This window comes from Peromyscus maniculatus, chromosome 7 (genome assembly GCF_049852395.1).
Source record: "Peromyscus maniculatus bairdii isolate BWxNUB_F1_BW_parent chromosome 7, HU_Pman_BW_mat_3.1, whole genome shotgun sequence".
Lineage (NCBI taxonomy): Eukaryota > Metazoa > Chordata > Mammalia > Rodentia > Cricetidae > Peromyscus > Peromyscus maniculatus.
Genome location: NC_134858.1, coordinates 39,962,685 through 39,990,323, shown reverse-complemented (window position 1 = coordinate 39,990,323; position 27,639 = coordinate 39,962,685). Strand labels below are relative to the sequence as shown.

The following is a 27,639-nucleotide window of genomic DNA, read 5'->3' as shown; positions in this document are numbered from 1 at the left end:
TGCTTACCTAGTATGCACACGGCTCTGAGTTCAATTTCCAACACCGGGAATAGAAGGGAGAAGAGGAGCCACCAAACCATAGTTTGACACTTCTATGAAGCAGAACTGGATTACAGGATACCATTACATAATGACCCTCCTTGCTCCAAGGCAGCAAAGTAGTTGGAAAATGGAGAGAAGAGCCTGGCAGTACTATACTGGAAATAGAGCTCTGGTGAATGGCCATGACAAACTGCTGAGACCCCAGAATTACAGAATCACACACACAAAGAGTCTGGTAGAGGAAAAACCAGAAACTGGAGCCACGCTCCATACCCATTCACACTTCTTTCTAAATTGCTTCCTCATCAGACCCATCATTAAAGGATTCTGAAAAGCCCCCTTAAAATGCAATTGTCATACATTTTAAAAATTTGCAGGCATGGTGACTCACCTCTGTAATCTCAGCACTTGGGAAGCAGAGGCAGATAGATCTCTGTGAGTTAAAGGTCAGCCTGGTTTACATAGTAAGTTCCAGACCAACCAGGCAGCATAGAGAGACCCCCCATATTAAAAAATTAATAAAATTTGCCTGGCAGTGGTGGCACATGCCTTTAGTTCCAGCACTTGAGAGGCAGAAGCAGGCGGATCTCTCTGGGTTCAAGTCCAGTCTGGTCTACAGAGTGAGTTCCAAGACAGCCAGGGCTTCTGAGAGAGACCCTGTCTAGAAAAACAAACAAACAAATAAAAATTAATAAAATTCTATAATTTTAATAAAAAGGAATAAGCTTCGAAATTTACAATTAAAACAACTTGCTTTCAACAAGTGAATCCTTGGGCACACTCCTCCAAGGATTCATGAGATGGCAGTCTGCTTACAGCTCTCTGGGCATGATGGGCACATACGCAGACAGGGTTTGAAACCATCCATCCATTGGCAGTTCAAAAGCCATGGTTTTCAAAAACTGTTACGATCTGGTAAAGCTCAAGCAAAATAAAGCAAAAATGTCCTCATCAACATGGAACTGGGCATCATATGCACATATGTAGTCCAAGCTCCCAGGGGGCTGGATAGGAGGATCATCTCCAGTTGGAGGCAAGTTTGTGAGTTCAAAATCAGCTTAGGATACAGAATGTGTTCATGTCTCAAAAAAAAAAAACTTTTTTTTCTCCGAGACAGGGTTTCTCTGTATAGCTTTTGGAGCCTGTCCTGGAACTCACTTTGTAGCCCAGGCTGGCCTCGAACTCATAGAGATCTGCCTGCCTCTGCCTCCCAAGTGCTGGGATTAAAGGCATGTGCCGTCACTGCCTGGCTTTTTTTTTTTTTTTCAATTATAAAGGAAATTGGGCCTGAGAGTATAGTTTAGTGGCAAAGCATCTGTTTGGCCTCTGTGAAGCTGTGTTGGATGTATACCACCAACAAAAAGAAAAAACAAACTGGGCGGTGGTGGCGCACGCCTTTAATCCCAGCACTCGGGAGGCAGAGGCAGGCGGATCTCTGTGAGTTTGAGGCCAGCCTGGGCTACAGAGTGAGTTCCAGGACATCCAGGGATATACAGATACACAGAGAAACCCTGTCTCTGGAAAAAAAAAAAAAAAAGAAAAGAAAAGAAGAGAAATACAGAAAGCAGCATAGCCAGGGAAAGCACATGTTAAGTGTGCGGAAGGACCAGGAAGATAGCTCTGGTCAGCGTACTGATTACTGAATAAGCACGAGGACCTGAGTTCGGATCCCTGGAACTCTTGTAAAAAAATCTGGGCATGGTTGCCCTCATATGTAACGTAACACATAGCGCAGAGCTTTCTGCCCCACTAGTTAAGCCAATTGGTAAATGATGGGTTCAGTGAGAGACTCTGTCTCAAAAGATAAGGTAGAGAGTGGTTGAGGAAGATATCTGATGCGTACCCATGCACACATGCACACTCACACACACATACACTCACACAAAGTGTGTAAAAGAGCTGGGCATGGTGATGCACACCTGTGATCCCAACACGTAGGAGGTGTAGCCAGGAGGATCACAAGTTAGGGTCATTCTCAGGTGTAGATGGAGTTTAAAGCCAGCCTTGCTTGCCTTCACAAGTCTCGCCAAAGAGGGGAAGGAGGAAGGGGACGGAGGGAAGGGCGAAAGAGAGTTTGTGTTTGCATGCAACATGGAATTGGGGTGTAAATTTGGAAATTAAAGACAAGCTATTTGCCAGCACAAATGTCCAGTGTCTGAAGATAGCGTGAAAGCTGTTTGTAACACGGACAAATGTCTCTTGTTTGGCTCTGTGTCCCGAGGCACTACGCAACTAGAATGCAGACTCTGCCCAGTGAATTTGAGTGGAGCCGCCTGTCATTAAGACAGCCAGCAAAACCACCCCTGGGACTTGAGCAAATGGGCTGATCTCTGCCTGCCAAGGGGATGCCGCTTCTGCCGCGCCAAGAGGCAGAGCCAGATGGACCTCTGGCTGTTGTCCTCCATAGAGATACAGGAAGTGATCCCCCGGCCATGGAAACAGGCTCCCCAGAAATAAAACACAGCCTCTGTCTCCTAGAACTCAGTTTGCTATCTAGCCTAAAAAACATCAGAGTGCTAACACTGGAGGACCTAGAGAGTTGCTTCTTCCTTCCTTCCTTCCTTCCTTCCTTCCTTCCTTCCTTCCTTCCTTCCTTCCTTCCTTCCTTCCTTCCTTCCTTCCTTCCCTTCCTTCCTTCCCTTCCTTTCCTTCCTTCCCTTCCTTCCCTTCCTTTCCTTCCTTTCCTTCCTTTCCTTCCTTCCCTTCCTTCCTTCTCTCTCTCTCTCTCTTTCTTCTCTCCCTCTCTTCTTTTCTTTTTCTTTATTTTTTTTGAGACAGGGTTTCTCTGTGTAGCCCTGGCTGTCCTGGAACTCACTCTGTAGACTAGGCTGGCCTCGAACTCAGAGACCTGCCTGCCTCTGCCTCCTGAGCACTGGCATTAAAGGCGTGTACCGCCACCATGCTGGGTGCTTCTGCTCCTTCTTGCCACTCATTACCCTTCTGTCTGCAAAGCTTAGCCCACTGTCCACTTAGTACTGAGGCTGCTGCCAAGGAAACAGAGAGCAGCTGATACCTTGCCTCAGGCCAAAGTACCAACCATGGCTGGCAAAAGGTCACACATCTTCATCTCTCTTAAAGTGCACGTGTTTTATCCATGCTTTCTCATTCCAGTTTGGGGAAGGTGCTGGACCTCAGCTCCCAGAATCTGAGAGGTGTAGGCAGGAAGAACGGAAGTTCAAGGTCACCCACAGCAAGATAGCAAATTGATGGTTAGCCTAGGCTACATGAGATCCCATCTCAAATCCTCTGTCAAGAAAATGAGAGTCATTGAATGGAGAGTATGTAAGCCAGGGCCACCTCCGCAGAGAATAAGCTGGCTTGACTGGGTGACTAGGGAGGGGTGGAGCAGAGTTTTCAGGCAGAAGATAATTGACAAGATTAAGTGACTCTAGTGATTTCTCCATCACAGCCATCATGTGTGAATGGTAATGGATCATTCACTGGCATTTGTGTTCCAGACACTGTAAGAAGTGTTTTACAAACATCATTTCTCTTAACATATGTAGCAACTCTGTTAGGTAACTGGCATCAAACCCAGTCTGTAGATGAGCAAACTGAGGCAGTGAGGGGGTTAAGGGATTCCCCATGCCACACTATCCACAATATCCAGGTTGAAAGCTGGGCCACTGAGTCTCCCGGTCCACACGGTTCCTTCACCCCGGCCGACGCTCTACTTGTCCTTCACAGGGTGGTTTGATAGAGAGGTACAGCCAGGTTGCTCTGTTGGCTGGCTCCTCTCTAGAACTTAGTTTTCTTATCCAAACTTGAGAGCAGTAACTGTGTCTACTTCCCATGATGTCTTACGAAAGAATGCAGATCTATACAATACTCGAGAGTGTCTGACATCCAGTCAGGAGTCTGCCAATAGTCATCAGCCCTTAATACTTTCCGATGAAGGGAAACCAGTATCTCTTCTCCTTCTGTGGATGGCTTCTTGGCTGGACTTAGACCAGGTAGGTCAGGCTACAGATGCTTCTAGAAAGGCCATTATTCCCCCCCTCCCCCAAGGCTCTGTCATCTTCTGGTCTGAGCTTCCCCAAGCTTGGACGGGGAAGCAACAATAAACGCGTGTGCTTTTGCAGAGGTGGAGATCTGTCCCCCTTTGCCAGCTGTATCTGATGCTTTGGCCTAAGGCTGGGTAACAGCTGCTCCTTATTCACAGCTTGGGCAGCACCCTCGGGACCGAGCAGACCCAGTCTTTCTTTAGAGAGGAGGGTAGGGTAGTGAGTAGCAGGCAGGAACAGGAGGCCTCATCTGAGATCTCCATTTTCTCTGGACAGTCACTGAAACCCCCAGAGCCTTTGTGCAGCAAGGAGGTTCGACCTGGGTGTTCAGAGCCCAGTACTGCCGTTAACTTGTGGGTCCATTCTGGAACGTTCTCTCGACCCAGGTTGTTGGGTGGACAGCATTAAGGCTGAAGGCAGGAAATTAAAGGCCCTTTCCTCCCTCTCTCTCTCTCTCTCTCTCTCTCTCTCTCTCTCTCTCTCTCTCTCTCTCTCTCTTTCTCTCTCTCTCTCTCTCTCTCTCTTTGGTTTTTCAAGACAGAGTTTCTCTTTGTAGCCTTGGCTATCCTGGAACTCGCTCTGTAGACCAGGTTGGGGGTGCTGGGATTAAAGGCATCTGCCACCACACCCAGCTTCCCTTATTTGCTAGGCATCAAAATTACGGGCTCTCCTGGGAGATGTCAGTGAGTGGCCTTTTATGTACACAGATGCTGGTGCAGCTGAACATGAGGCCAGCCATCTCCCTTCCTGTACAGAGTCTTTTTGGAGCAGAGGTCTTCTTGACAGAGGAGCTGGATTTGGTACCAAACAGTAACGGGAGAAGTCAATGCCATTTATTGAACTTTCTGTTTATGGAAGTCAATGGCTGTATGCTGTACAAGCAGTAGCTCATTAAAACCTCACATTGGACTAGAGTTATAGCTCAGTGACAGAGTACTCACCTCGAATGCACAAAGCTCTAGCCCCCATCACCACAAAAACAAGCAAACAAACCTCTAACAACCCAGAGAGGTAGATTCTTCTACCGATTCCCATTTTAAGGTGGGGGACGTGAGTCTGGAAGAGGTCAAGTGACTTGCTAAGAGCCTGGGTTCCAGCCTCGGAGGAGGTGCACCCGGCACTTCCCATAGGTCCTACCTCACCTGAGATTGCTCAATCCTTCCCACAGCCAGTGAGGTAAGCGTTGTTATTCCCATTATAGAGCTGGGGAAACTACAGCTCAGAGAGGTTCCGTAACTTCCCTGTGCAGGGCCTCGGCTGCCTGGCAGGCCTGTCTGACTTCTCACCACACCAGGCTCGTTTGAGAAAGAGAAGCAAGGGAGGAGAGCAAGAGAAAGGAGGCTCCGGCTGGTGATGCCCTGACTGAATCTTACCCAGAGCCCCTCACTCGATGGCCTGTACTTTTCCACACTGACAGAGCCTCCCCACTCCTACCAACTCCTGCAGACCTCTCCTGCCTGGGGCTTGCCAGTGGGGGAAGCAGAGATCCTATCTTTGGCTCATGGAGGGTTGCCAGGTGAAGGGTGGGGTGCAGAAGCGTTCCCACCCAGAGAGGGTTCCCCTGGCCCTGGGAGTTAGCACCTCCCTGGGCTGTGCGTGAGAAGGGGACTGGGAGGAGAGCCTGTTTGCATGTCGTGCCCACAGGCCAGGGGCAGGGCCTGACTTTATCTCTGCCCTGAGGCAGAGGGCTTCTTAGGGATATTGCCCTAGTATCTCTTAGACTATATTTCTCTAGGAATGATAGCTTCAGCTGAAAATATTCCCATTTCCACCTTCCCCTGTAATGCCTGTGATGCATGGGGACCATCTGCTGGGCTCTAGTGTGTCTGTTCTGTTTATACTAAGACCAGGTCACCTGCCGTTGTGTGTTCCTCTGTTTCGTGATTTACAGAGGATTGCTTTAAACGAATAAATAGGTTTTCCCTCTGCTAAGACTGTGCAAAAGCCAGGCATTGGTGGCTCATGCCTGTAAACGCAGCACTGGAGGCTGGAGCAAGATCACTGAGAGGCCAACCTAAGCTGTGGAGTAAGATCCTGCCTTGAATGAAGATCAGTGGCCAGGTGCATTGGCAAACACCACTGATGCCAGTACTGAGGAGACAGAGCAGGCTGATCTCTGAGTTCAAGGCCAGAGTTACATAGTGAGAGACAGTGCCTTAAAAAACAACAACAACAACAAAAAGGAGTTGTAGCTCAATAGACAGGACTTGGTGGTGCATGCTTATAGTTCCAGCACTTGAGATCAGAAGTTCAAGTCTGGCCTCAGCTATATGGAAAGTTGGAAACCAGCCTGGGATATACACCTTGTCTCAAACAAATAAAAACTGAAAGAGAGAGAGAGAGAGAGAGAGAGAGAGAGAGAGAGAGAGAGAGAGAGAGAGAGAGATTGCTATTCTCATTGATAGATATGAAAACTGAGGCATAGAATTTGAAAGTGACTTGCAATGAAGTGGCCTAGCAGAACTTAATCCAATCCCCTTCATTTAGTACCTATGGCCACAGGCACTGCGACCCCCTTATCTCTCATTCCAGGTTGTTCTACCAATTGCTTTTGCCCTCACCCTCATCACCCACAGCCCTCTAGGCTTCTGCTGCATGTGTCTGGGTTGGGTGTGGAGAGATGACCTCTCTTAGCCCATGGCCCAGCCTTCCCCAAACCCCTTTGACCCCAATTCCCTGAGGGTCCTAGTCTCAGATCTTGTTTGGCTTCTCGTTATAGCCCCATTTCCTGGTCTGGCATCTTCTGTCTGCTCCGTAGAGTTGGTTCCGTGGACTGCCACAGTAAGCTCCAGTCCACCCCTGCACAGACAGGGTGGCAGCCATAGGTCCTGGCTGCATCCTAATCAGCTCTATTCTCAGGAGCTGTGCAACTAGGTAACTGATGAACTCCAAGCTGCAATTTCTCCCTTCTGTAAAATGGAAGGGAATAATGACATTAAACATAATGAAATGAACTCCAGTATAAAGTGTCCAGACAAAATAAACAGTCTTCTTCTGGGTATATTGTTAGAGTTTCATGTGCTGAAGCAGTAATGGTATCAACTGCCCCGCTTCACACCAGCCTGCCTCCCTTCTTCTGGGGCTTGCCCTTGGGCAGGCTCTGGAGCCCAGCGATAGTTCTGCTCAGGCCTCCCCATCTGCTGGTCCTCCTGAGTCTCTTGACCTATGTCCGTGTGCACAACCCAGCCTGTTCCTAGAGCAATGAAGAGAGAGATGTGACCCTCTCGATACACACAGGCATGCTTCACTGCACCTAATTCACGAATCAGTTTGGTAAATGGTATCTTATTTTTTCATCACCAAGAGAGCCTACATTTAAAGAAATACTTGTTGCTAGAGTTTTCCGCCTTGCCCACAGTCAGGACAAATCTTTGTCACCCGCCAGTCCCACAGCCGCTCAGACCCAACCAAGTAAACACAGAGACTTATATTGCTTACAAACTGTATGGCCGTGGCAGGCTTCTTGCTAACTGTGCTTATAGCTTAAATTAGTCCATTTCCATAAATCTATACCTTGCCACGTGGCTGGTGGCCCACCGACATCTTCACATGCTGCTGGTCATGGCGGCGGCTGCAGCCAGTCCTTCTGCCTTCCTGTCCTTTTATTTCTCCTCTCTGTTAGTCCCGCCTATCCTTCCTGCCTAGCCACAGCCGATCAGGTTTTATTTATTGATCAATCAGAACAACTTGACATACAGACCATCCCCCAGCACAGCCAAGTGCAGACCATCTCAGACACCTGCACTCAGGCCCATGGTCCTAATCATCCTCTATGTGGACCTGCTGGGTAACACCTCAAAGAACCCAAGAAGGGCTACCACAGGACATACAGAACATCCCACAGCACTTCCCCTTTTCTTTTTTTAAAAAGGAAGGTTTTAACTTTTACACATCTTTAAAGCCAGCTTGGTATATTTGGGAATTTGGGCGTAGCTTCTCTTACTACTTCCTGCTGGAGGGGGGCGCAGTATCTTATGGGGATACAAAGAAAATTTTAGGTTCATGGAGTAGTCCGTGAGACTGTATCGTCTGAGCCAGTTGCCTTAAAACGATTCTGGATGTTGGACCTTTCAGGGGGTCTTGGCTGGTCAAACCTGATGTATCTTAATCTGGAACAAATCCATAGCCTCTGGCTTTCTGTAGAGACAAAAACAGAGCCTCTTTTCCAAAGCAACATATCCTTACATCTAAATTTTGAAGTCAAGGTACCTTTAAAATATACATTTTTGCATAACTCAGCAGCCTTTGCAATCAAATGTTTTTCTTCAGCTACAAATATCAAAGAGAACATAATCCAGATTCTCTGTGTGATAGCCATCTTTATGTGGCTTATTTTTTATATTACTTTTACTTTCTCTTTAAAGACTTTATTTTTTTAAACTTTCTATTTCTTTATATAACTGTCTATGTTCCTTTTCCTCTCTCTTCCAAGCCTATGTACATTTTTACACACATTGTAAAGCATTTAAAGTCTTGTTCCATCTGAATCTGTCTTATTGCGAACTTATTGCTTTAAACTGTAGCCTTCTAAGCCTGAAACGGCTCTGTGGCTGCTGGCTCCGCCCCCTTCAATTTCCCAACTTGGCGGTGGTACGTTTTCCACCAGCTCTGGGAGCCATCAAGTCTCAGAAATAGTGGGTCTACACTTTTATCCAAGCAGCGTGTAGCCCAGAAACCTCTTTTTTTTTTTTTTTTTGTACTAGCAAAGGCTAAATCCGCCACGCAGCTTAATGTTCCATTTGCAGAGGCCTCATTCCCGCCATACTGCAGGTCAAGCGCACACGCCAGGAACCCGCCAGTAACTCAAACCAGCAGCTGCTGCTAATACTAGCAAATACTAGCAAATACTAGCAAATACTAGCCAGATGGTCTTAGCCCATAACCCCAGCGTTGGGAGTGAAGGCAGGGAGTTCAAGGACATTCTCAGCTACATAGCAAATTTGAGGCCATCCTGGGCTACATGAGACACTGTCTTTATTTAAAAAAGAAAAGAAAAGAAAAGAAAAGATGGGGCTGGAACTGGCAAAAGGATTCATTGAATAAAAGCTGCTTGCTTGTTAAGACTGACAATGTGAATCTCAACCCCGGGACACACATGGTGGAAAGAAAATTGTCCTCTGACCTTCTCATTTGAGCTGTGGTGCGGGAGCACTCACACACATACACATCATGCATACATTCATACATGCTTGCTCCTGAGCACACCCACGCATACATACATGCGCAAAGTAAATACATGTAATATATCTGTTTAAATGTTAGGTTGAACATTTTCAGACAACAATGCTCTTTGGGGGAGAGAGGGGCCAGTTGGAACCAAACTTCATCAATAGGGCTTATTGAGTGTGAGTAACAAATTAACCTCACTTTTCCTTACTGTGTATTTGTGTAAATGTGTGTGTGTGTATTTGTGATATATGTGCAGAATCAAGCATCCCTATGCACATACAGAGGCCAAAGGAGTGTATCAAGTACCCTACTCTCCACCATATTCTTTGGGGATGCACAGGTTCTCAGTGAACCTGGAGCTAGGCTTGTGGGTCGCACAATCCTGTCTCTGACCCTCCCTGTCACCGCCTCAGAGCTGGCATTACAGGTGCATGTGACCGGGCCTGGCTTTTAAAAGGTGCATGGGGATTTCAGCTCAGGTCCTCATGCTTGGGTAAGCACACTCTCACCTACCGAGTCATCTCCCGAGCCCCATTACTATCTTCGTTTGTTTCTGAGACTATCTCAAGTAGCCCAGGCTGGCTTCAACTTTGCTAAGTCACTGGCCTTGGGCTCTGGATCTTCTGGACGCTGGGATCTATGGATATGTGCCACCATGCACACAAACTCCTAATAAGAAGTTTGAAAATTTGGGCCCATAGGATGGCCCAGCGGGTAAGGGCCCTTGCCATCAAGGCTTACAACCTCAGTTCCACACCATGGAAGGAGAGAACCGACTTCTGCTAATTGTTCTCTGACCTCCAGATGTGTGCCATGGCATGTGAGTGACACATTACTCTCACTTTTCCTTACTGTGTGTTTGTGTATGCATGTACATATGGTGTATGTGCAGATACACCCAAGCATGCTTCCCACATGGGTGGGCAGTGGGATGACCATGCCCACCCACTGCTCCCCTCCATCCTGGGTGCTGTGAATGACTGCCCTCTCCTGGTGTAGCTCTGCTATCTGTTGCCAGTCTTTTCTCCTTCAGATCCACAAAACTCACTCCTTTTCCCAGGAAGCTGAGCCTTTTGGGTTTATGCAAACAGACACTCCAGTCAGCTCTGGTAAATATTTCCCAATTCCACATCTTGCTGCTAGGCCCTGGAGCTGTTTGCGGAGGCACCCCAACTCTTGGCCAAGTGGGTGTTGAGTGCTGGGGCCTGCCTCTAGGGACCCAGGGTGTGGCTAGGACTCTGCCAACACTGTGTGAGCTTGGTCATTCAGCTAATAAATACCCCAAGTCAAAACAGAGCCCTCTCTACAGACCCCCAAGAAGCCACTTGGCTTTCTTGTCTCCTGCTGTCCTGGCTATTTTAATGGAAACAACATGATGGGGATGATGAGGTCACCCTTGACATCTGTACCATGGTGGTGATTGGACTTTTTCTAAACTATGGACATAGACCTGGCTTGAAACTCTAGGGTACAGAGTCACCCAGATTCTAAGGACTAAAGTAGCAATGAGGCTGACACCCCTATCCTCAGTAGATCCACAGATCTACCTGTCCTGGCATGGGGCCTTTCTTCTTCCTGCCTTTCATCCTGGGCCTTGTCCTGCTTAATAGTCCCAGTCTAGACCACGTGACTCAGTTTATGCTCTCTATAGCAAAAGTCAAATAGAAAACAAAATGAACTTTTGTAAAACTGGGCATATGCCATTCTTTTTTTTTTTTTTTTTTTTTGACATATGCCATTCTTGTAAGTGGTGAAAGTAGGTGTAGGTGGTACTACTTTATTTATTTATTTATTTATTTATTTATTTATTTATTTATTTATTTATTTTCGAGACAGGGTTTCTCTATTTAGCTTTGTGCCTTTCCTGGAACTCACTTGGTAGCCCAGACTGGCCTGGAACTCACAGAGATCCGCCTGGCTCTGCCTCCCGAGTGCTGGGATTAAAGGCGTGCGCCACCACTGCCCGGCATTATTTAACATTCTTATTTGGCAAAATAACCCTACCCAAATTCACCAAGAGGAAAAAAATATTGCTGGTCATAAACCTTAAAGGCCTGGGCCTGGGAAACCCCAGTTCAGCTAGCCCAGCACCCAGATCCCACATCACACCCCTGCAAGATGGCCTGTGTCAATTGTGTCTCTGCCGCAGCTCCTCCAGGCATTTTCAGCTCACTGCATAAAAGTAGCCAACACCAGTGCTGTTGGAGGAAGTGTCAGGCCCTCTTAGCTCCAGGCCTGAGTGGGTCCAGTCATAGGACAGTTCTTCAGGATTTGAGAGGAGTCAACCTCCACAACCTCCCTGTGCTAATACCCTGAGTTTGGTAACCCATCCCCCTATGTCCTGTTTTTTGCTGATTTCACCATGCAGTGGTTCTCAACCTTCCTAATGCTTCAACCCTCAAATACAGTTCCTCATGTTATGGTGACCCCCCCCCACCATAACATTTTTTCATTGCTACTTCATAACTGTAATTTTCCTACTTATGAATATAATTTTGCTGATTATGAAATTCTGTTAATTATGAATTGTAATGTAAATATCTGATATGTGACCACAGCGGGTCTTGACCCACAGATTGAGAATCACTGTGCCAAGAACAACTGTACTCTTTCCCATAGAGGAGAAAAAAAAGACGTTCCCCTATTTAGTCCTGAGCCTAATCCAGGCAGTCACTCCAATGACTGGTGCACTGTGCATACATCTAGTAGACTTTTTCTCTTAATATAGTTGAAAGGAAAATGTGTCCCTTTTTGTGGCATTGAGAAAATACTTTAGCTGTGTGGGTGCACGCCTTTAAACCTAGCACTCAGGAGGTAACAGCAGGTGGAGCTCTGAATTCGAGGCCAGCCTGGTCTACAGAGTGAGATCCAGGACAGCCAGGGATGTTATACAGAAAAACCCTGACTCAAAAAAACAAACAAACAAAAAAAGACCTAAAAAAATCCTTATGTGCATAAATGATTTGGGCTGTTTTCTTTTGCAACTTTCTTTTTCATTTAAAAGTATGACTAATAGATCTTCTTAGCAGTACATAGTTGATTTTGACTTGTTAATGACTATGAAATACTCTTAATTGTCTTAAAATAACTTTACATTTTTGTTCTCCCTCTTGACGATTGTTAAGTTGACTTCAAAAATAATGTTTGTTTGCATTTTTTTTAACCACATAGAGTTGAAGTTTGAACTTCTTGGCCTCCCTTACATCTGTCTGTCTTCATATACACATGCTTTAGTTTGTCACCCGCTCCGTAAGTCTGTCATACACAGTGCATAGACCAGTGTGCTCAGAGAGGACCCAGCTAGGTCAGAGCACACTGTGCCCAATGACCATCCATCAGACCAGGAATGCACTCTGTACCTGTTGACTGAGCAGGTGAGAGTTCTTTCTCATGCTCTGTTTTCTGTTCTTGCCAGTCATAAATAAGACAGCAACAGGGTCTTATTTATAGATCACTCCGAATCCCTTGATTCAGAGACACCACCACCCCCGCCGCCTCTTGTGTTAGCCTCATCTCTAATAAATATTTGTTCCTTATTTATTTATTTATTATTTTTGAGGCAGAGTCTCTGGCTGGCCTGGAACTTGCTAGGTAGACCAGGCTGGTCTCAAACTCACAGACATCTACCTGCCTCTGCCTCCTCAGTGCTGAGATTAAAGGTATACACCACCACTCCCAGTATCTCCTGTATTAATTAGATCACATCATTGAAGTGACATGCTATTATAATCAGTTATTGCTGCTCAGGTTTAACTCTAAACTGTTCTCTCAGTATGTACAGTTATTTTCCATAATCTAAGGGTTTCGACATCTTCTATGTGGTGTCTAGTTTTCCCATTCTGCCTATGTTCAAGCTTTTAACATTTCTCCCCCGCCCCCCCTCCAGCCCCAGACAGGGTTTCCACACATAGCTTTGGCCGTTCGGGAACTTGTTCTGTAGACCAGACAGGCCTGGAAATCAGAGATCTTCCCGCTTCTGCCTCCCAGGTGCTGGGATTAAAGGCATGTGCCACCCTTGCCTGGATTAAAATGTCTTTAACTTGATGTCTTTGTGCAAAATACTACTGGGTTCTGCTCCTTGTAGAGCTTTGGTGTACCCACTCTTCATCCTTACCCACAAGACTAAAAACATTCATTGGGCGGCACTGGGTACCAGCTTGGTGGCCGTGACCCAATGATCTTTGGTTTTAGTTTTGAGATAGGATTCACTGTGTATGGCTGTGTATGTGTATTCCTGGCTGGCCTGGAACTCCCTGTGTATGTAGACCAAGGTGGCCTCAAATTAAGAGCAATGCTCCTGCCTCTGCTTTCCAAGTGCTGGGATTACAAGCATGTGCCGCCACACCCAGTTGTTAATCAGTCTTGACAACTCTCTCCTGACCTCCAGAATCATGTAATTATAGTATCTGTTTGATTCCTCACCTGGGACCCCCTAGGTGTAGTCACTGTGGTTTGGCATGACTATTTTAGTCATATAATCCCATGAGCCTGGATTCAAATCCCAGCCCTGGCACTTTCTAAGCCCTGGAGAAATCACTTCGCTTCTGAGATCCAGTTTCCTGTATTTGAGAATGACTGAAAGTATATAGTATGGTGGAATACTTGCCTAACATGCATGAAGCCTTGGGTTCAATCTTGAGGGCATTGTAAAAAAAAAAAAAAAAAAGTACTTAGACAGGCATTCCACACCTACTTGGTAAGTCACTAAGTGATGAGTGAGGCCTTATAAGCAAGAAGGGTCTCCATGTAGCCAGTGTGCAAAACCACTAACTTTATGTATATAGTTTTGGTGACAACAAGGTTAGCTCTCCCTGGAATAGGTTTTATAGACTCGTAGCCCTAACCCTTGGGGGAAATGCCCAAATTATCTCCCTTCATAGGTAAGAAAACTAAGATACAAGTTGGGTATCTTGTGGGTGTGGTAGCTTACACATGTAATCTTAGCACTCTGGAGACAGAGACAGAGGAATCATCAGAGGTTCAAGGCCTGAAAGGAAGGAAGGAAGTGGAGTATTCTGAATGTTTTAAAATCCAAGACCATTTTGAGTGTTATAAAATGACATCTATAAGTGGAGGATTCCACACTTGACCTTGTATGATTGGTTATAGACACAGTGCAGGTACACTAAAAAAAAAATATATTGGTTTGTCTTCAGTCTGTATGTATAATGTACAAATGAAACAAATGGGCATTATAATACTTGGGTCCCATTTTTAGGAACATCTCATTATTTGTATGCAAGTATTCAAAATCTGAAAAAAATTCTAAATCTAGTCCCAAGCATTTCAGATAAAGGATACTCACCCAACCTGGCTCATGCTCACTCAGCCTTTTGATAATGAGTTGGGTAGTTGCTCTAAACCTTGGAGAATTTCACTTAAAATGTCAGTGGTGGGCTGAGGTAATGGCTCCGTTGCTAAAGCATTTGCTTTACCAAGCATGAGGACTTGGATTTGATTCCCACAACACCTAAAAAAAAAAAAAAAAAAAAAAAAAAAAAGCTAGGCATGTGTCATGCACTTGTAATCCTAGTGCAGGGGAAGTGGAGACAGGAGGATTTCCAGGATTAACCCACTGGGTAAGCTCCAGGCCGGAGAGTAGTCAAGGGCTAGCAAAAGCAAGTGTGCGTTTTCTTGCTTACTCAGAGAGGCAGCCGTGCCACTCAGTGCAGAGAAAAAAGAAGTGGCAGATAGAATAGAGCCTCAAGCCAGACCCTTCCTCAGATCCTCAAACTTCTACACACTCCTAGGCACAGTGGGAGAGCCTAGGTGTGGCGTCGAATGACTGGGAGACCTCAGAACTAGTGAGACGGAAGTAGGGAGGTCTTGAGTTGCAGACCAACCTTAGGGGCTTAGCGAGACCCTGTCTCAGAACTGTTGTAACCAGTCTGGGTTTAAACGAATGTCCCAGTTTTCCCAGCCCTTAGCAAATAACAACTGGGATTGTGAGCTGGAAGAGGGGGCTGCTAGAAGCAAACATATAAAACAAGAGCAGAGAAAAACATAGCCAAGAGGAAAGAGGCAAAGGTCCCAGAAAAGCAGAGATCCAACCTGCAGGGAAAAAAAAAGTGTCTGGTGTAATGGCCAATACAGGGTAGAGCCCTCGGAATCCCTGAGGGGATGATTGCTTTCCAGATGAGTTGGAATTATGACTCTGAGTCATTGGCTAAATTAGCTTTCAGGTGCTCTTCAAGGGAATGTGGAAATGTATATAATTTCTCTTAGCAAGATCTCTATTCAAACAGAAACCAATAAAGAGCTCCCCACACTGAACGAGGCTTTGGGGCTTCAAGGGATAGATTTCAATAACTTTGAAAAGTCCCCTTATTTAGGAAGATTTCCCCGGGAAAGCTTAGGCATCTGCAAGGCGGTTGATTTCTAAATCAGATGATGTAGATTCTGATCACAGCCCTCCCTCTAGCCAACCTCATATTTTGAACAAATCCCTTCTCTTCACGAATGTTGTGTGTGTGTTCTCTTCACGGACCTTGTTTGCCTCAGCAATAGTGTGGGAATCACAATCCCTGCCGGTGTTTTCAGTCTCCTGGGACTATTCTGAAAGGCAGCAGACAAGATAATATTTGAGAGTGTGCTGTAAACCAGGGAGCATGTTGGAAATGTACAAGCAGGTTTGTAGGTTATGTCCCAGGCATTGGCTGCTATGAGATGGACTCCAGGTGTAGTGAGGCTGTTGTTTTAAATGTGTTTGTGAGTGTGCATGTGTTATCTCGACACACTACGTGTATATACAGTGCTTAGACTGAACCTAGAGCTTTTGTGCGTGCTAGGTAGCTCATGCTACCAGCTGAGCTACGTTCCTTGCCCCTGGAAATACATCTTACCTCACTACAGGCTTGCTACTTGCTGTCCCGTGTCTTCCATGTGTGCCTGCTGCTTGGCCTTTTACACACCCTGGTGGATTCCAGCCTAGACTTGTGCAATAAGGAGCTGGGTACCAGCTGCCTGTTTGTACTTTCACACCTGTGCTCTCCTCAGAACCAGCTGCCTCCTCACTTTCTTTCCTATAAGCATGCTCGACTCCAGAGTCCAGTCTGACCTCTTTCTTTTCCGAGGCGCCTGCCTGCTTCTAACCCATGCAGCATCAGATGGGACTGTAAGGAGTTCCCGTTGTACCCTCTGACTTTGGACCAGTTGCTTCCACTCTCCTCAAAGCCCTTCTTGGCTCGTTAGCCCTTTCATACTCCAAGACTACGAAGAAGGAATTTCTGAAAGCCATCCCTGCCTTGTGTCCCCCCCTCCCCCGCTCCCCCCCCACGCCTGCCTCTCTCATTTCCTGCTTCCTCCATTCCTTCTGTTTCCCTCCCTCCCTTCCTTCTTTCCCTTCATCACTTCCTCCCTCCCTTTATATTTTATTGGAGGGAGAGGGATATGATTAATATCTCACTATGTAGCGGAGCCTGGCCTCAAACTCTCCACCCTCTGACCTCTGCCTCAAATGCTGGGATTACAGGTGTGCACCACCACACCCAGCTTCCTTCCTTCCCTTTCGTCTAGCTGTCTTCCTCCTTGATGTTGTCCACTGCAACCCTTTCTGCGCTATTCCGGACCTAGTTTTGCTTGTGGGCATTGACTTTCTTCCTGACTAATGTCAGAGCTCCCTGCACACCTGAGTTCCTGTTAGTGTCCCGTAGGTGCCTTATGGATGCGTTGAATTAAACTGCACTACGAAGGGACCCTGCTGGTGCAGGAGGGCTCTGTGTTGCACTCCTGGCTCATGGGTGACCACCCTGCTACTGCACTGCTGCTCGAGCAGACCTGGTGACATCTCACTTGATTTGGATGCCACAGGCATAGAAGAGCCAAGTCTGGTATCATGGTACAAGCCTGTTTTCCCAGCAACTGGGAAAATAGAGCAGGATGATGGCCGTGAACTTGAGGCCTGCAGGGGCTACATAGTGACACCTGATCTCCAAACAAAACAGAAAACAATAGGAAAAACAAAAACAAAAAAACAGAAGACAAGAACCTCAACTTTACTACAAGGCTATTCTAAAAGATAAAAATTACCAGGGAAACCCACTTATTTTTATCTAGTGCTCTGACTTTTAGGGACAAGTCACCACAAAATACCAAAGAAAATTCCATTCAGATTTGTTTGTTTTGGTTTTTCAAGACAGGGTTTCTCTGTGTAGTCCTCCTGGCTATCCTGGAACTTGCTCTAATAGACCAGGCTGGCCCTTGAACTCACCGCCTCCCTCTGCCATCTCAGTGCTGGAATTAAAGGCATGCACCACCACAGCTGGCCCCATTCAGATCTTGAAACTTCAATTTTGAAACAGACCTTTCTCAACCCAGGTTACCTTCGAACTCATGATCCTCCTGCCTACGTCTCCGCTCCGATAGGTTATGGACATATCTACCACCTAGCTTGGCTGAAACTTCATTTCCCATTACCTAGCCACATATACCTTTGGAGGTGCTAGGCTACACTTGAGACCATGCAGCAGGTTATAATGGAGCAGCTCAAGACGTGGTAAGGGGATGGGAAGGGTGAGCGTGGAGGTCAAGGGTCCAAGCAGTCAAACATGACTGTGCCCTTCCTAGCTGTGTGGCATTGGACATGTTGTTTATGCTCTCTGAACTTTAGTTACCAAAGCTATAAAAATATGAGATGGGTTAATGGGTAAAGGCGCTTGCTGTCAAGACTGATAATTCACTCCCTGACTCCCACACAGTGGGAGGAGAGAACCAACTCCTAGAAGCTGTTTTCTGACCCTCAAGTGCACTCCATGATACTCATGAGCACCTTTGCATGCCTGCAACCCCCCCCCCACCATAAATAAATAAATGCAATTGAAATTTTTTAAATCATTTCTCTCATTACATATTTGACAAGACACCCTCTGTCATGGATTTCTTGTAAGAATACTTTTGTTTATTTTTGAAAATGCTGTTAATCTTTGAGGTGCTTGAAAACTATGTCCTGCCTTTCTTTAGCAGAGCTAGCCTGTGAAGTGCTTCACATTCAGACATGGGTGCTGCTCACATGCGTGCAATCCAGAGAGGCAGGGTACCTGCCCCCCCCCCATCAGGTTCATTTTTGAACCCACGCCCATCTCTCTCCACCCCTGCTAACAACATTCCCAGCAAGATGGAGAGGTGGCCAGTCTCTTCTTCACCTCCTCCCCATGGTGCTGGAGGGAAAAACAAATATTAAGCTCCAGAAGTTGAGAGCCAAGGATGCAGGATGCAGGAGGGAAAAACAAATATCAAGCTCCACAAGTTGTATAGAGTCAAGGATGCAGGATGCTGGTCCCTTTCACCTGTACTGAACCTCTCCCTGAGTTGTCCTCCAGAATTGAGGGGGCTCTTTTCTTCACTGATGTTAACCCTCATTAGGGGCAACAGAGTTAGGGCTCCTCAGTTATTCCTGGAACCAAGGGAGGCAGCAGCCTGAGGGACAGAAAGAGACACCAGAGCCAGAGTGGGGCAGCAGGGTGGGCTGTGTGGGGAAGTTGGGAGGCCGGCCTAATGGGCCCTAGCTTGAGTGCAACACCACCTGGCTTCTCCTAGCAGATTACTTCCCGTCTGGGCTTCAGGCGTCATGGCTGTAGAATGAACCCCGTGGTATCTGCATTTCCTGCCAGCTCTGATGAAGAAGGAAGAGAAGAAGCCCCACTTCCCAATACCTGCATTGTACCTGGCACACAGCACCCGATGCTTTAAAGAGTCTATAACTCAGTGACTCCATCACACTCAGTGAGTCAGGGTCACAGAGAAGGGCTTCAGAGTCAGGCAGGCTTGGGCTGAGATTGCAACTCCATTATCCGTCAGCAATGTGACTTTAAACAAGTTTCTTAAGAGCGCCAAGCCCCAGCCTCTTCATTTGTAAAATGGGTCCAGTAATAACGAAAACACTCTTGCAAGCCTACTCCTGCTCTCTTTAATGTGTGATAAACTTCTTAAGTAGTTTACATCTAGCCCATTTCCCTTCTTTTATGGAGGAATAATCTTGGTCTGAAAAAGCAGAGAAGCTGTGTGGTGGCTCACGCCTATAATCCCAGCACTGTGGAGATTGAGGCTGGAGTTGGAGGCAGCCTGGGCTACCTAATGAGACTCTGTATCAAAAGGAAGGAACTGGAGAAGAAAAGAAAAATAAAGAAGAAAAACAGAAGCAAAAAGCTGCTTGTGGTGGTTCCTAGCACCTGGGAAACTGAGGCAGGAGAATTGCTTTGAATTCCAGGTTGGCCTGGTCTACATAGAGAGATCCTGTCTTAAAAGAAAAAAGAGAAGGACGAATGAGAGAAACAGCTTAGTAGTAGAGGATGAAAGCAGAGCCAGGGATGGTGGATGTGCCTGAGCCAGGGACCCCAGGAATGGTGGATGTACCTGAGTCAGGGACCCCTGGAATGGTAGATGTACCTGAGTCAGGGACCCCTGGAATGGTGGATGCTCTGAGTCAGGTATCCCAGGAATGGTGGATATATCTGAGTCAGAAACCCCAGGAATGATAGATGTACCTGAGTCAGGGACCCCTGGAATGGTGGATGCTCTGAGTCAGGTATCCCAGGAATGGTGGATGTCTTGAGCCAGGGCCCCCAGGAATGGTGGGTGTACCTGAGTCAGGGACCCTAGGAATGGTGGGTGAACCTGAGTCAGGTATCCCAGGAATGGTGGATGTACCTGAGTCAGGGATTCTGGTTGGTTCAGAGCTTTGTACATGTTTCCTGGGTGTATTTTATTTTTAGGTCATCCCAGCTCTGATGGGGACGGCAAATTCCTTCCATGGTGAGCAGTCTGGGCACTGTGATGACATGCTGCATTTGTATACTGACCTTCCCAGGAAGTGCCACCAGGCTGGGAACTAGTTCTCAGTGTTGTGCTCATCCTTCCCCAGCTCACTCACCTCTTGCCTCATCTAGTAGCAAACAGCCTTCTAGACTCCAGAGCTATCCAAAAGCTCCCTATGGTGTCTCTACTTGACTGAAGACCAGGAGTGACCACTGTATCCTCTGGTCTATCAGGTCGGCTGCCAAGACAACCAGGAGACTCTAGGCTCAAAGGGGATCAGGGTACCAGAGAGAGCATCCATGGATACAGCTCCCTGTGGTGGTGTCCCAGGAGGCTGTGCACAGCACTCTGCTCAAAATCGTCCATGTCCTGGACACCAGGAAACACCAGCAAGTATGTGTCTTCCCTGAGAGCACAACTCCATTCATTTAGCACCAGCACTGCTGTGTCCTGCCACCAAAGACTCAGGACCACAAAGAGAAACCTCTTGCCCTTCTTGAGCAGACGCGAGCAGCAGACACTGGATCCTCCCATCAGAAAGCTGCCTTTTGCGGGCAGCACCTGTCCAGTGGCTCCAGAGGAGCAACTGTTCATCAAAGGCCCTAGGGCTGAGCATGAAGCTCTCACTTAGTTGCTAGGGTGCTTGCTTAGCATGCAGGAAACCCTGGGTACCATCGCTGACACCACATAAAGTTGGCATGATGGCCCACGCTTGCAATCCCAGCACTTCGGAGGTACAAGGAGGCTCAGAAATTCAAGGTCATCCTCTGTTAGGCATTGAGAGGCCAGCATTCAAATGAGACCCTGTCTGCAAACAACAAATAATAAAAATAAAGGACCAGGGTCCACTTGTCCATGGCTTTGTTGTATAAAAGCTTGATTTTTCTCGGGGAGATGACCCCAGTTTGCACAAGAAAAGACGAGGCTGTCATAGGTGAGACCAGTGACTAAGGTCTGGATGAAGCTGTTTCTGCAGGCACTTCCTGGAGGCATCTAAGAGGGACGGGGACCTCTGGCTCAAAGAGAAAAGCCAGGAACCCTGGAGAGAAAAAGTCTTCCTAGGAGAATCAGACATGTTGGGGGTGGGGTGGGGTATGTGTGGCTCATGCTAGAACACTCGCTTGGAGTGTGTGAGGTTCAGTCTTAGCACTGTAAAAAAAAAAAAAAAAAAAAAAAAAAAGGTGGGGAACTACCAAAACCCAGCCTCAGCCAACACTCACCGAATGGGGTACTTTCAGCCCTGTTCACCTGAGATGGTTACCTGCCCGCCCCATTCCCCTACTTGGAATGAATATATTTTTAGAATGTTTTCTTGGGATGCACCTTTGCCAGCTCTTTATAGATAAGCTACAGAAAGTCTACCTCACTGCTTGGGAGACGCATAGAAGGAGGAGGAGAGGGGGAAGGGAGAGAGGGAGAGAGGGAGAGAGGGAGAGAGGGAGAGAGGGAGAGAGGGGGAGAGAGAGAGAGAGAGAGAGAGAGAGAGAGAGAGAGAGAGAGAGAGAGAGAGAGAGAGAGAAAGCACCACCTTGCCTGTAATTGAAGGCAGGTTGGGAGCTGTTCTGCTTTGAAAGGCGCCTTCTTGTGAAATGTTTTATGAAACACTTTCCACAAACGAGTTATGCAACCCAAACAACAGCTTTGATCGTTTTCATCACCAGTGATATATTCATTAGTGTTGGACTGTTTTCCCTCAGAGTGGGTCACGTGACTGTGTCCTGTGGAAGGAGCTAAAGAAAAGGACCCCAGCTCCACCATGCACCTGTCCACTAGGGGAGGCTCATGTGTGCCGTAGGCCTGAGCACCGCCTTGCCCATCCCTCGTCATCTCTTACCGGGATGTTTCTATGTCTAGTGTCTTCTGGAAGAAGGAGCAGTAGGGAGGGTCAGGAAACCATGGCTTTGAGGTTGAGGGGTAGCTGGCTGTGTATCTTTGTGTCCTCATCTTAAGCTCTCTGGGCTTCTGTGGGATGAGACGTTTCCACATCCTCCAGGCTAAAAAGACACCAGTGAGCCCAGGGAGGGCTTCTACCTCTTCAGGAGGAGCACCTTCCTTCTAGAAGGAGGCCTTCTGCTTTCTAAAGTAGTAAAGTCAGGGAGTTCACTTGGATTAGAAAAGATAATCGCTCATGATAGCTTTTTACCTCCCTGGTCACTGCCCAAGACTCATTGCAATACCTTTGCAGAGAGCCGTGGGTGGAGGAGATCCTACACTCTCAAACCTCATCTGCTAGATGGAGAGGATGTTCTGGGCCTGGGCCAGGGCATGTGCATACTATGGTGCCCTGTCCCTGGGGAGTATTAGCCTTCCCAGGTAGGGCCCAGGGAAGTCTTTCCACTCAGGTAGCAAAAACTACCAGTGAGACCCTGCAGATCATCTTCGTGGTTCCAAGCAGCCTGTGAGTATAGCTGGGTTTTCACAAGGATGGGAGAAATTGGGTTTTCATCCAATTTGCCTGCGGTTCTCACCTTAGAAGTCAATGGGATCCGACAGAAGTCTCTATCTCATCTTGCAGACCCACAGCCAACACCCAGTTGCCTGGAAAGGTTCCAGCCTTTTCCACTCGACAGCTGTGAAAAGGGATTTTTTTGGGGGGAGGGATTAGTGAGGGCTTTATTTCTTAATTTCTTAAGTTCCTTAGCCCCTGAGAGTGTCCCCAAAAAAACCATGCTGGAGGCAAAAAAAACATGTCTGTATCCTGGCTCCCCATGCCGCTAATGTAGCTCTGCCTTTCTTTTTTTTTTTTTTTTCCTTAACCAAGGGACACCATGGCCCCACAAACCTGAGATTATGGAAGAGGTGTTCCTGTATCTTGCTTGTTTGTTTTTCAAGAAAGAGTCTCTCTGTGTAATCCTGGCTGTCCTGGAACTTGCTCAGTGTAGACCAGGCTGGCCTTGAACTCAGGGATATCCCTATCTCTGCCTCCCTACTGGGATTAAAGGTGTGCCACCATGCCTGGCTTCTTGTGTCTTTTTTATTTTATTTGGTTAGGGCTATCTGCTTTGGGAGTTACACTCAGCACTTCTCCCCCAGGGGGTGGGGCATTGTGGGAAAATGAATGAATTAAAAGATTGGTGAATCAAAATGAGACAAATTAATCTTAGAAGAGTAACATAGGAAGTTACCAAGAAGCTCGAGTCTACACCTTAAGAGGTTTGTTTCTACCATAAGGTATTTTGTTAGCTGGACTGGGAGGTGGGAGTGCCCCCCTCCACAGGAGTGTGGGGGCATCGATCTATGAGGCAGATGAAAGGATGCCTTTTCTTTCATGGTGGTGCTGGTTTCTGAACTGCAGCATTGCAGGAAGACCTGGCAGCGATCCTAACAGATAGCGCCCGGGTTGGAGGCAAAGCGCATGCTTCCGAGCTCTGTCATAGCTACACCCTCTTATCTCTACCGAGCATAATGAGGCTGGAAAGGAACCCGCCACTTGCCTTTGGAACGATGCCAGGCTGCCTGGGGTGGTTCTACCGGTGTGATTTCTCCTCCAGGTTTCCATGCTCTCCCTCTGTCCCCGTTCCCTCCATCCCACCTCCCCAGACTCTCTGGAATGGGGATGCCTGATGGCAGAAAGGGACTAGACAACAGAGAGCTATGGCAGGAAGGCTGACCAAAAGGGCTTTCAGATCAGACCGAAATTTGTTTTGGTAGTGGTGGTGGTGGTGGTTTTGGAAGAAGTAGCCACTGATTATCAAGTCTTGTTTTTGTTTTTGTTTTTTGTTTTTTGAGACAGGGTTTCTCTGTGTAGCTTTGCGCCTTTCCTGGAACTCGCTTTGGAGACCAGGCCGGCCTTGAACTCACAGAGATCCTCCTGCCTCTGCCTCCCAAGTGCTGGGATTAAAGGTGTGCGCCACCACCGCCCAGCTGATTATCAAGTCTTTAAAAACCTGCTAGCAAATGTTTCAATGTGGAGACGCTAAGGTCTGTGGATGGAAGCCGGGTGTCAGTGCTTCTGAGATGGAGGTACCAAGCATGATGGGAAGAGCTAAGGAGACACAGGGAGAGGAGCCCTGGAGGACAACCCACATGCCGTGACTGTTGAGTTCTGAGAATCCTTCCTTCCACGTAGTGCTACAAACCCACTTCTTTTCCTTCCTCCCCTTTGCTTCGGGGTTCCGGAGTCGTCTCTGTGTGTGGGTGATGATTGGCAAAGTATGCTGGGAAAAGCCAGCTTCCTCCAACCTGTCTGCCTAGGCCTTCTCTGGGGTCCCTCGGTAGTCCAGTGACTACCGAGGCCACCATCTGGGCACGTGACTAGAGTTGGCTATTCCCTTTTAAAACCAAGAGGGAGAAAAACCACATGGGGACATGCAGCAGGTAGGAAACCAAGGCCCCTATTGCTCAAGATCCCATAGGAAATTGGAGCCAGGGTTAGGATGAGAAACAGGGTCCGCCTTGCCCAGTGTCCAGGGTTTTCCTCACTGCCTCATCTGCTCTATAGAGGTAGGTTTTGTCTTGTCTTTTCTTTCTTTTTTTTTTTTAATTAAAAAAAATTTTTTTTTTTTAAGACAGGGTTTCTCTGGGTAGCTTTGGAGTCTATCCTGGAACTCACTGTGTAGACCAGGCTGGGCCTCAAATTCACAGAGATCCACCTGCCTCTGCCTCCTGGGTGCTGGGATTAAAGGCCTGCACTACTACTGTCTGGTGGTTTTGTCTTATTTTTAAGTGGAGTTATTTATTTGCAAAGATTTACTTATTGATGCATATGTGTATGTGTGTACACATGTGTTCAGGTGCCCTTGCAGGCTGGAAGAAGGCATTGGGTCCCCTGTTGCTGGAGTTACGGGCCACTGTGAGCCACCTGATGTGGGTGCTCATCATCTGGAAGGGCAATGAGTGCTCTTAACCACCGAGTTATCCCTCTCACCTCACTATTGTCTTTTAATCAATCAATATTCAGGTTCCCACTATTTAGCTGCTTCCTCTGTCAGCCAGCAAGAGTCCCTTCCTTAGTGATCAAAATCCATTTTCCATAGGGATTCAGCACAGGTTCACATCCTAATCTCAGCTTATGCAATTATTTATTTCTTTTTGTTGTTGTTTGTTTTCTGAGGCAGGGTCTCCTATGTAGCCCAGGCAATCCTTATCCTGGCGATCCTCCTGCCTCATGTTCTAGCAGCTGCATGCACCAAGTGTCTAACTCATACTCTCAACTTTGCTTGGGTTAGTTGTATTCCCAGTGTAGATCAAGACAACGGTTTAAGCCAGCATCTTCGTGCTTCAGAGTTTTATCTGTGGTGAAAACCATCAGCTGATCTATTTCAGAAGGTTCCACCAAAGTCCCACCCATCGAAGGGTGATGTGGATTCTGCATTCCTTGATATATTGTATACACTCAATGTTACTCAGTTCCCCTCCCAGTAGACTGCCTGAAATTTTTCAAGAGAGTAATTGTTCAGGAGCAGAGGAGAGATGGACATAAGCAGTACTTCCTGCCTTCCTCAGGGATTCCCGGGAAACCCAGGAGTTTGTGGTTCTTGTGCCATAGGATGGTAGAGACTGAAAAGAACTGGAAACCACCAAAGGTCCCTCAGGCTACAGTACAGCGGGCATGTCTCTGCTTGTAGGAAGACTGCCACCCTGTCACCAAAACCATGTGGACCCAGAGGGCCTCAGCAGATGCAGCTTGGCATGAAGAAGGTGGATGAGAGGGATGAAGGGACAGAGTTTCCAGGCTTCCGGGTTTCATGGATGGGAATCGATGTGGAGAAATAAAGAGCAGACTTTATAAATAAAGAGATCAATTAAAGGGTGTCATATTTTTGCTCATTTGAGGTGGGGAGTTTTAAAGATACCATTTAGAATCACAGTCATCTCAGAGGAAATTCTGATATCCCAGTGTGTTGGAAAAGCAAAGAATTTACAGACCTCTACTCTAGTAAGCTTTTGTTTGTTTTGTTTGGTTGGTTTTGTATACACCCAGGCTGAGTTCAAATATGATCCTCCTGCCTCACCCTCCCACTTACTGAGATCACAGTGCACTCACTACACCTAGCCATGGAAGATTATTTTTTGTTTTTTTTTAGTTTTTTGTTTTGCTTTGTTTTTTGTAGTTTGCATTCGTATGTGTGTGACAGGGTCACATTATCTTCTGAGTTACCTTTTTCAACCATCACGGCCGTTGTTGTCATCAGAACAGCTGTGACTGTTTATAAGAGACCCCCCAAGATCATTTGACTGTTGGCATTCCCACATAGGAGGGGATGAGGAGGGTCATGAGACCCTCCCCTGAGGTTCCTGTCATTCCCTGTGTACCTTCTGGCCAGTTGTAGGTAATTCCAACCCCATTGTGTGTGTACAGACCACGGACAGTTAATTGGAGGGCATGCTCTACATGGTGGTGGGGAAGCCGTCATCAGTACTGGGTAAAGATTTTCCAGTATGGCTGCTTTGGGGTACCCCATGCTCTTGTGTGTGCCCCTTCTCATGCTCTGTAAGGAAGCCTGTTAAACTCACTGCTTTCGCAGAGTGCACTTTGGTGGAATCATACTTTGGTTTGTCCTAGGGGCCTTATAAGGAGAGGGCAAGAATTCTTTATTTTTTAATTATTTATTTATTTTTATTTTTATTTTATATGCATTCATGTTTTGCCTGCATGTATGTCTGTGTGAGGGTGTCAGACCTTGGAGTTACAGACAGTTGTGAGCTGCCCTGTGAGTGCTGGGAATAGAACCTGGGTCCTTTGGAAGAGCAGCCAGTGCTCTTAACTGCTGATCCATCGATCCAGCCCTGGTAAGAATTCTTATAAGCCTCAAAACTCACTAAGGAGCCCAGACTGGCCTTAAACTCAGGGCAGTCCTGCCTCAGCCTCCTAAGCACTGGCGTCACAAGAACGCACCACCATTCCTGGCTTAGCTTTCTCATTACAAAATTTTAAATTGTATTTATTTATTCATTCAGTGAGTGTGTGTGTGTGTGTGTGTGTGTGTGTGTGTGTGTGTGTGTGTATACATGTGCCACGGCATACATATGGAGGTCAGGTCATCAGTAGCATCAGTGGGTAGCAAGTGCTTTATCCACTAGAGGTCATCATACCAAAAGGATGAGCAGGCCTAAACTTTCTTTCCTTTCTAGAAGTCACTGTGCTATCCTGGTTTGTCTCATTCTAAGGAGGAAAAGTACTGCACACTGGCACAGCACCCGCAAGGTGGTGATGGCTGGCGATAGACTGGTCCGCTTTGCAGACTGGTCCTGTAGAGTCTTTGGGACCCATCCATCCCTTCAGCCCAGGAAATTCTGGGCTGCCCGCTTCCTCTCCAGACTTGGCGCTCATCTCCTGCTTTAGTCTTCACAGTGCTGTTTCTGTCTGCTGGGGATGCCCAGGACTCACCTTCTCCTTCTGCCTCTATTGCAGATTAAGACAGAGGATCTGGGTGACTCTCTACAGCAGACGCTTTCCCACAGGCCATGCCACCTGAGCCAAGGGCCTGCCATGATGCCTGGAAACCAAATGTCTGGGGTAGGTGCCAGCCTATGCCACAGACCCTGCTGTGCTTTCTGGGTTGGTGAGCCTGTTAAGACCCTTTACCCAATGCTAGCTCTCTGTACTTGGCACCTTGTGAATTCATCCAAGGAGCCCCCAGTTGCAAGCAAAGGAGGCCTGCAAGTATGTATGTGGGGTTTCCAGAAACAGTCCTTGCAGAAGTGAGGCCTGGTGAGGGACACAAAGGGA

The 27,639-nt window shown here is 47.1% G+C and overlaps 1 protein-coding gene across 1 annotated transcript in view; it reads left to right on the top strand.

Annotated features, from left to right (window-relative positions):
• Pou2f3 (POU class 2 homeobox 3) overlaps positions 1-27,639 on the top strand; it is an 88,638-nt gene that overhangs the window by 39,796 nt on the left and 21,203 nt on the right. The window contains exon 4 of the mRNA XM_006981242.4: positions 27,322-27,426. Coding sequence (XP_006981304.1) covers positions 27,322-27,426 — 105 coding nt within the window. The remainder of the gene's footprint in view (positions 1-27,321; positions 27,427-27,639) is intronic.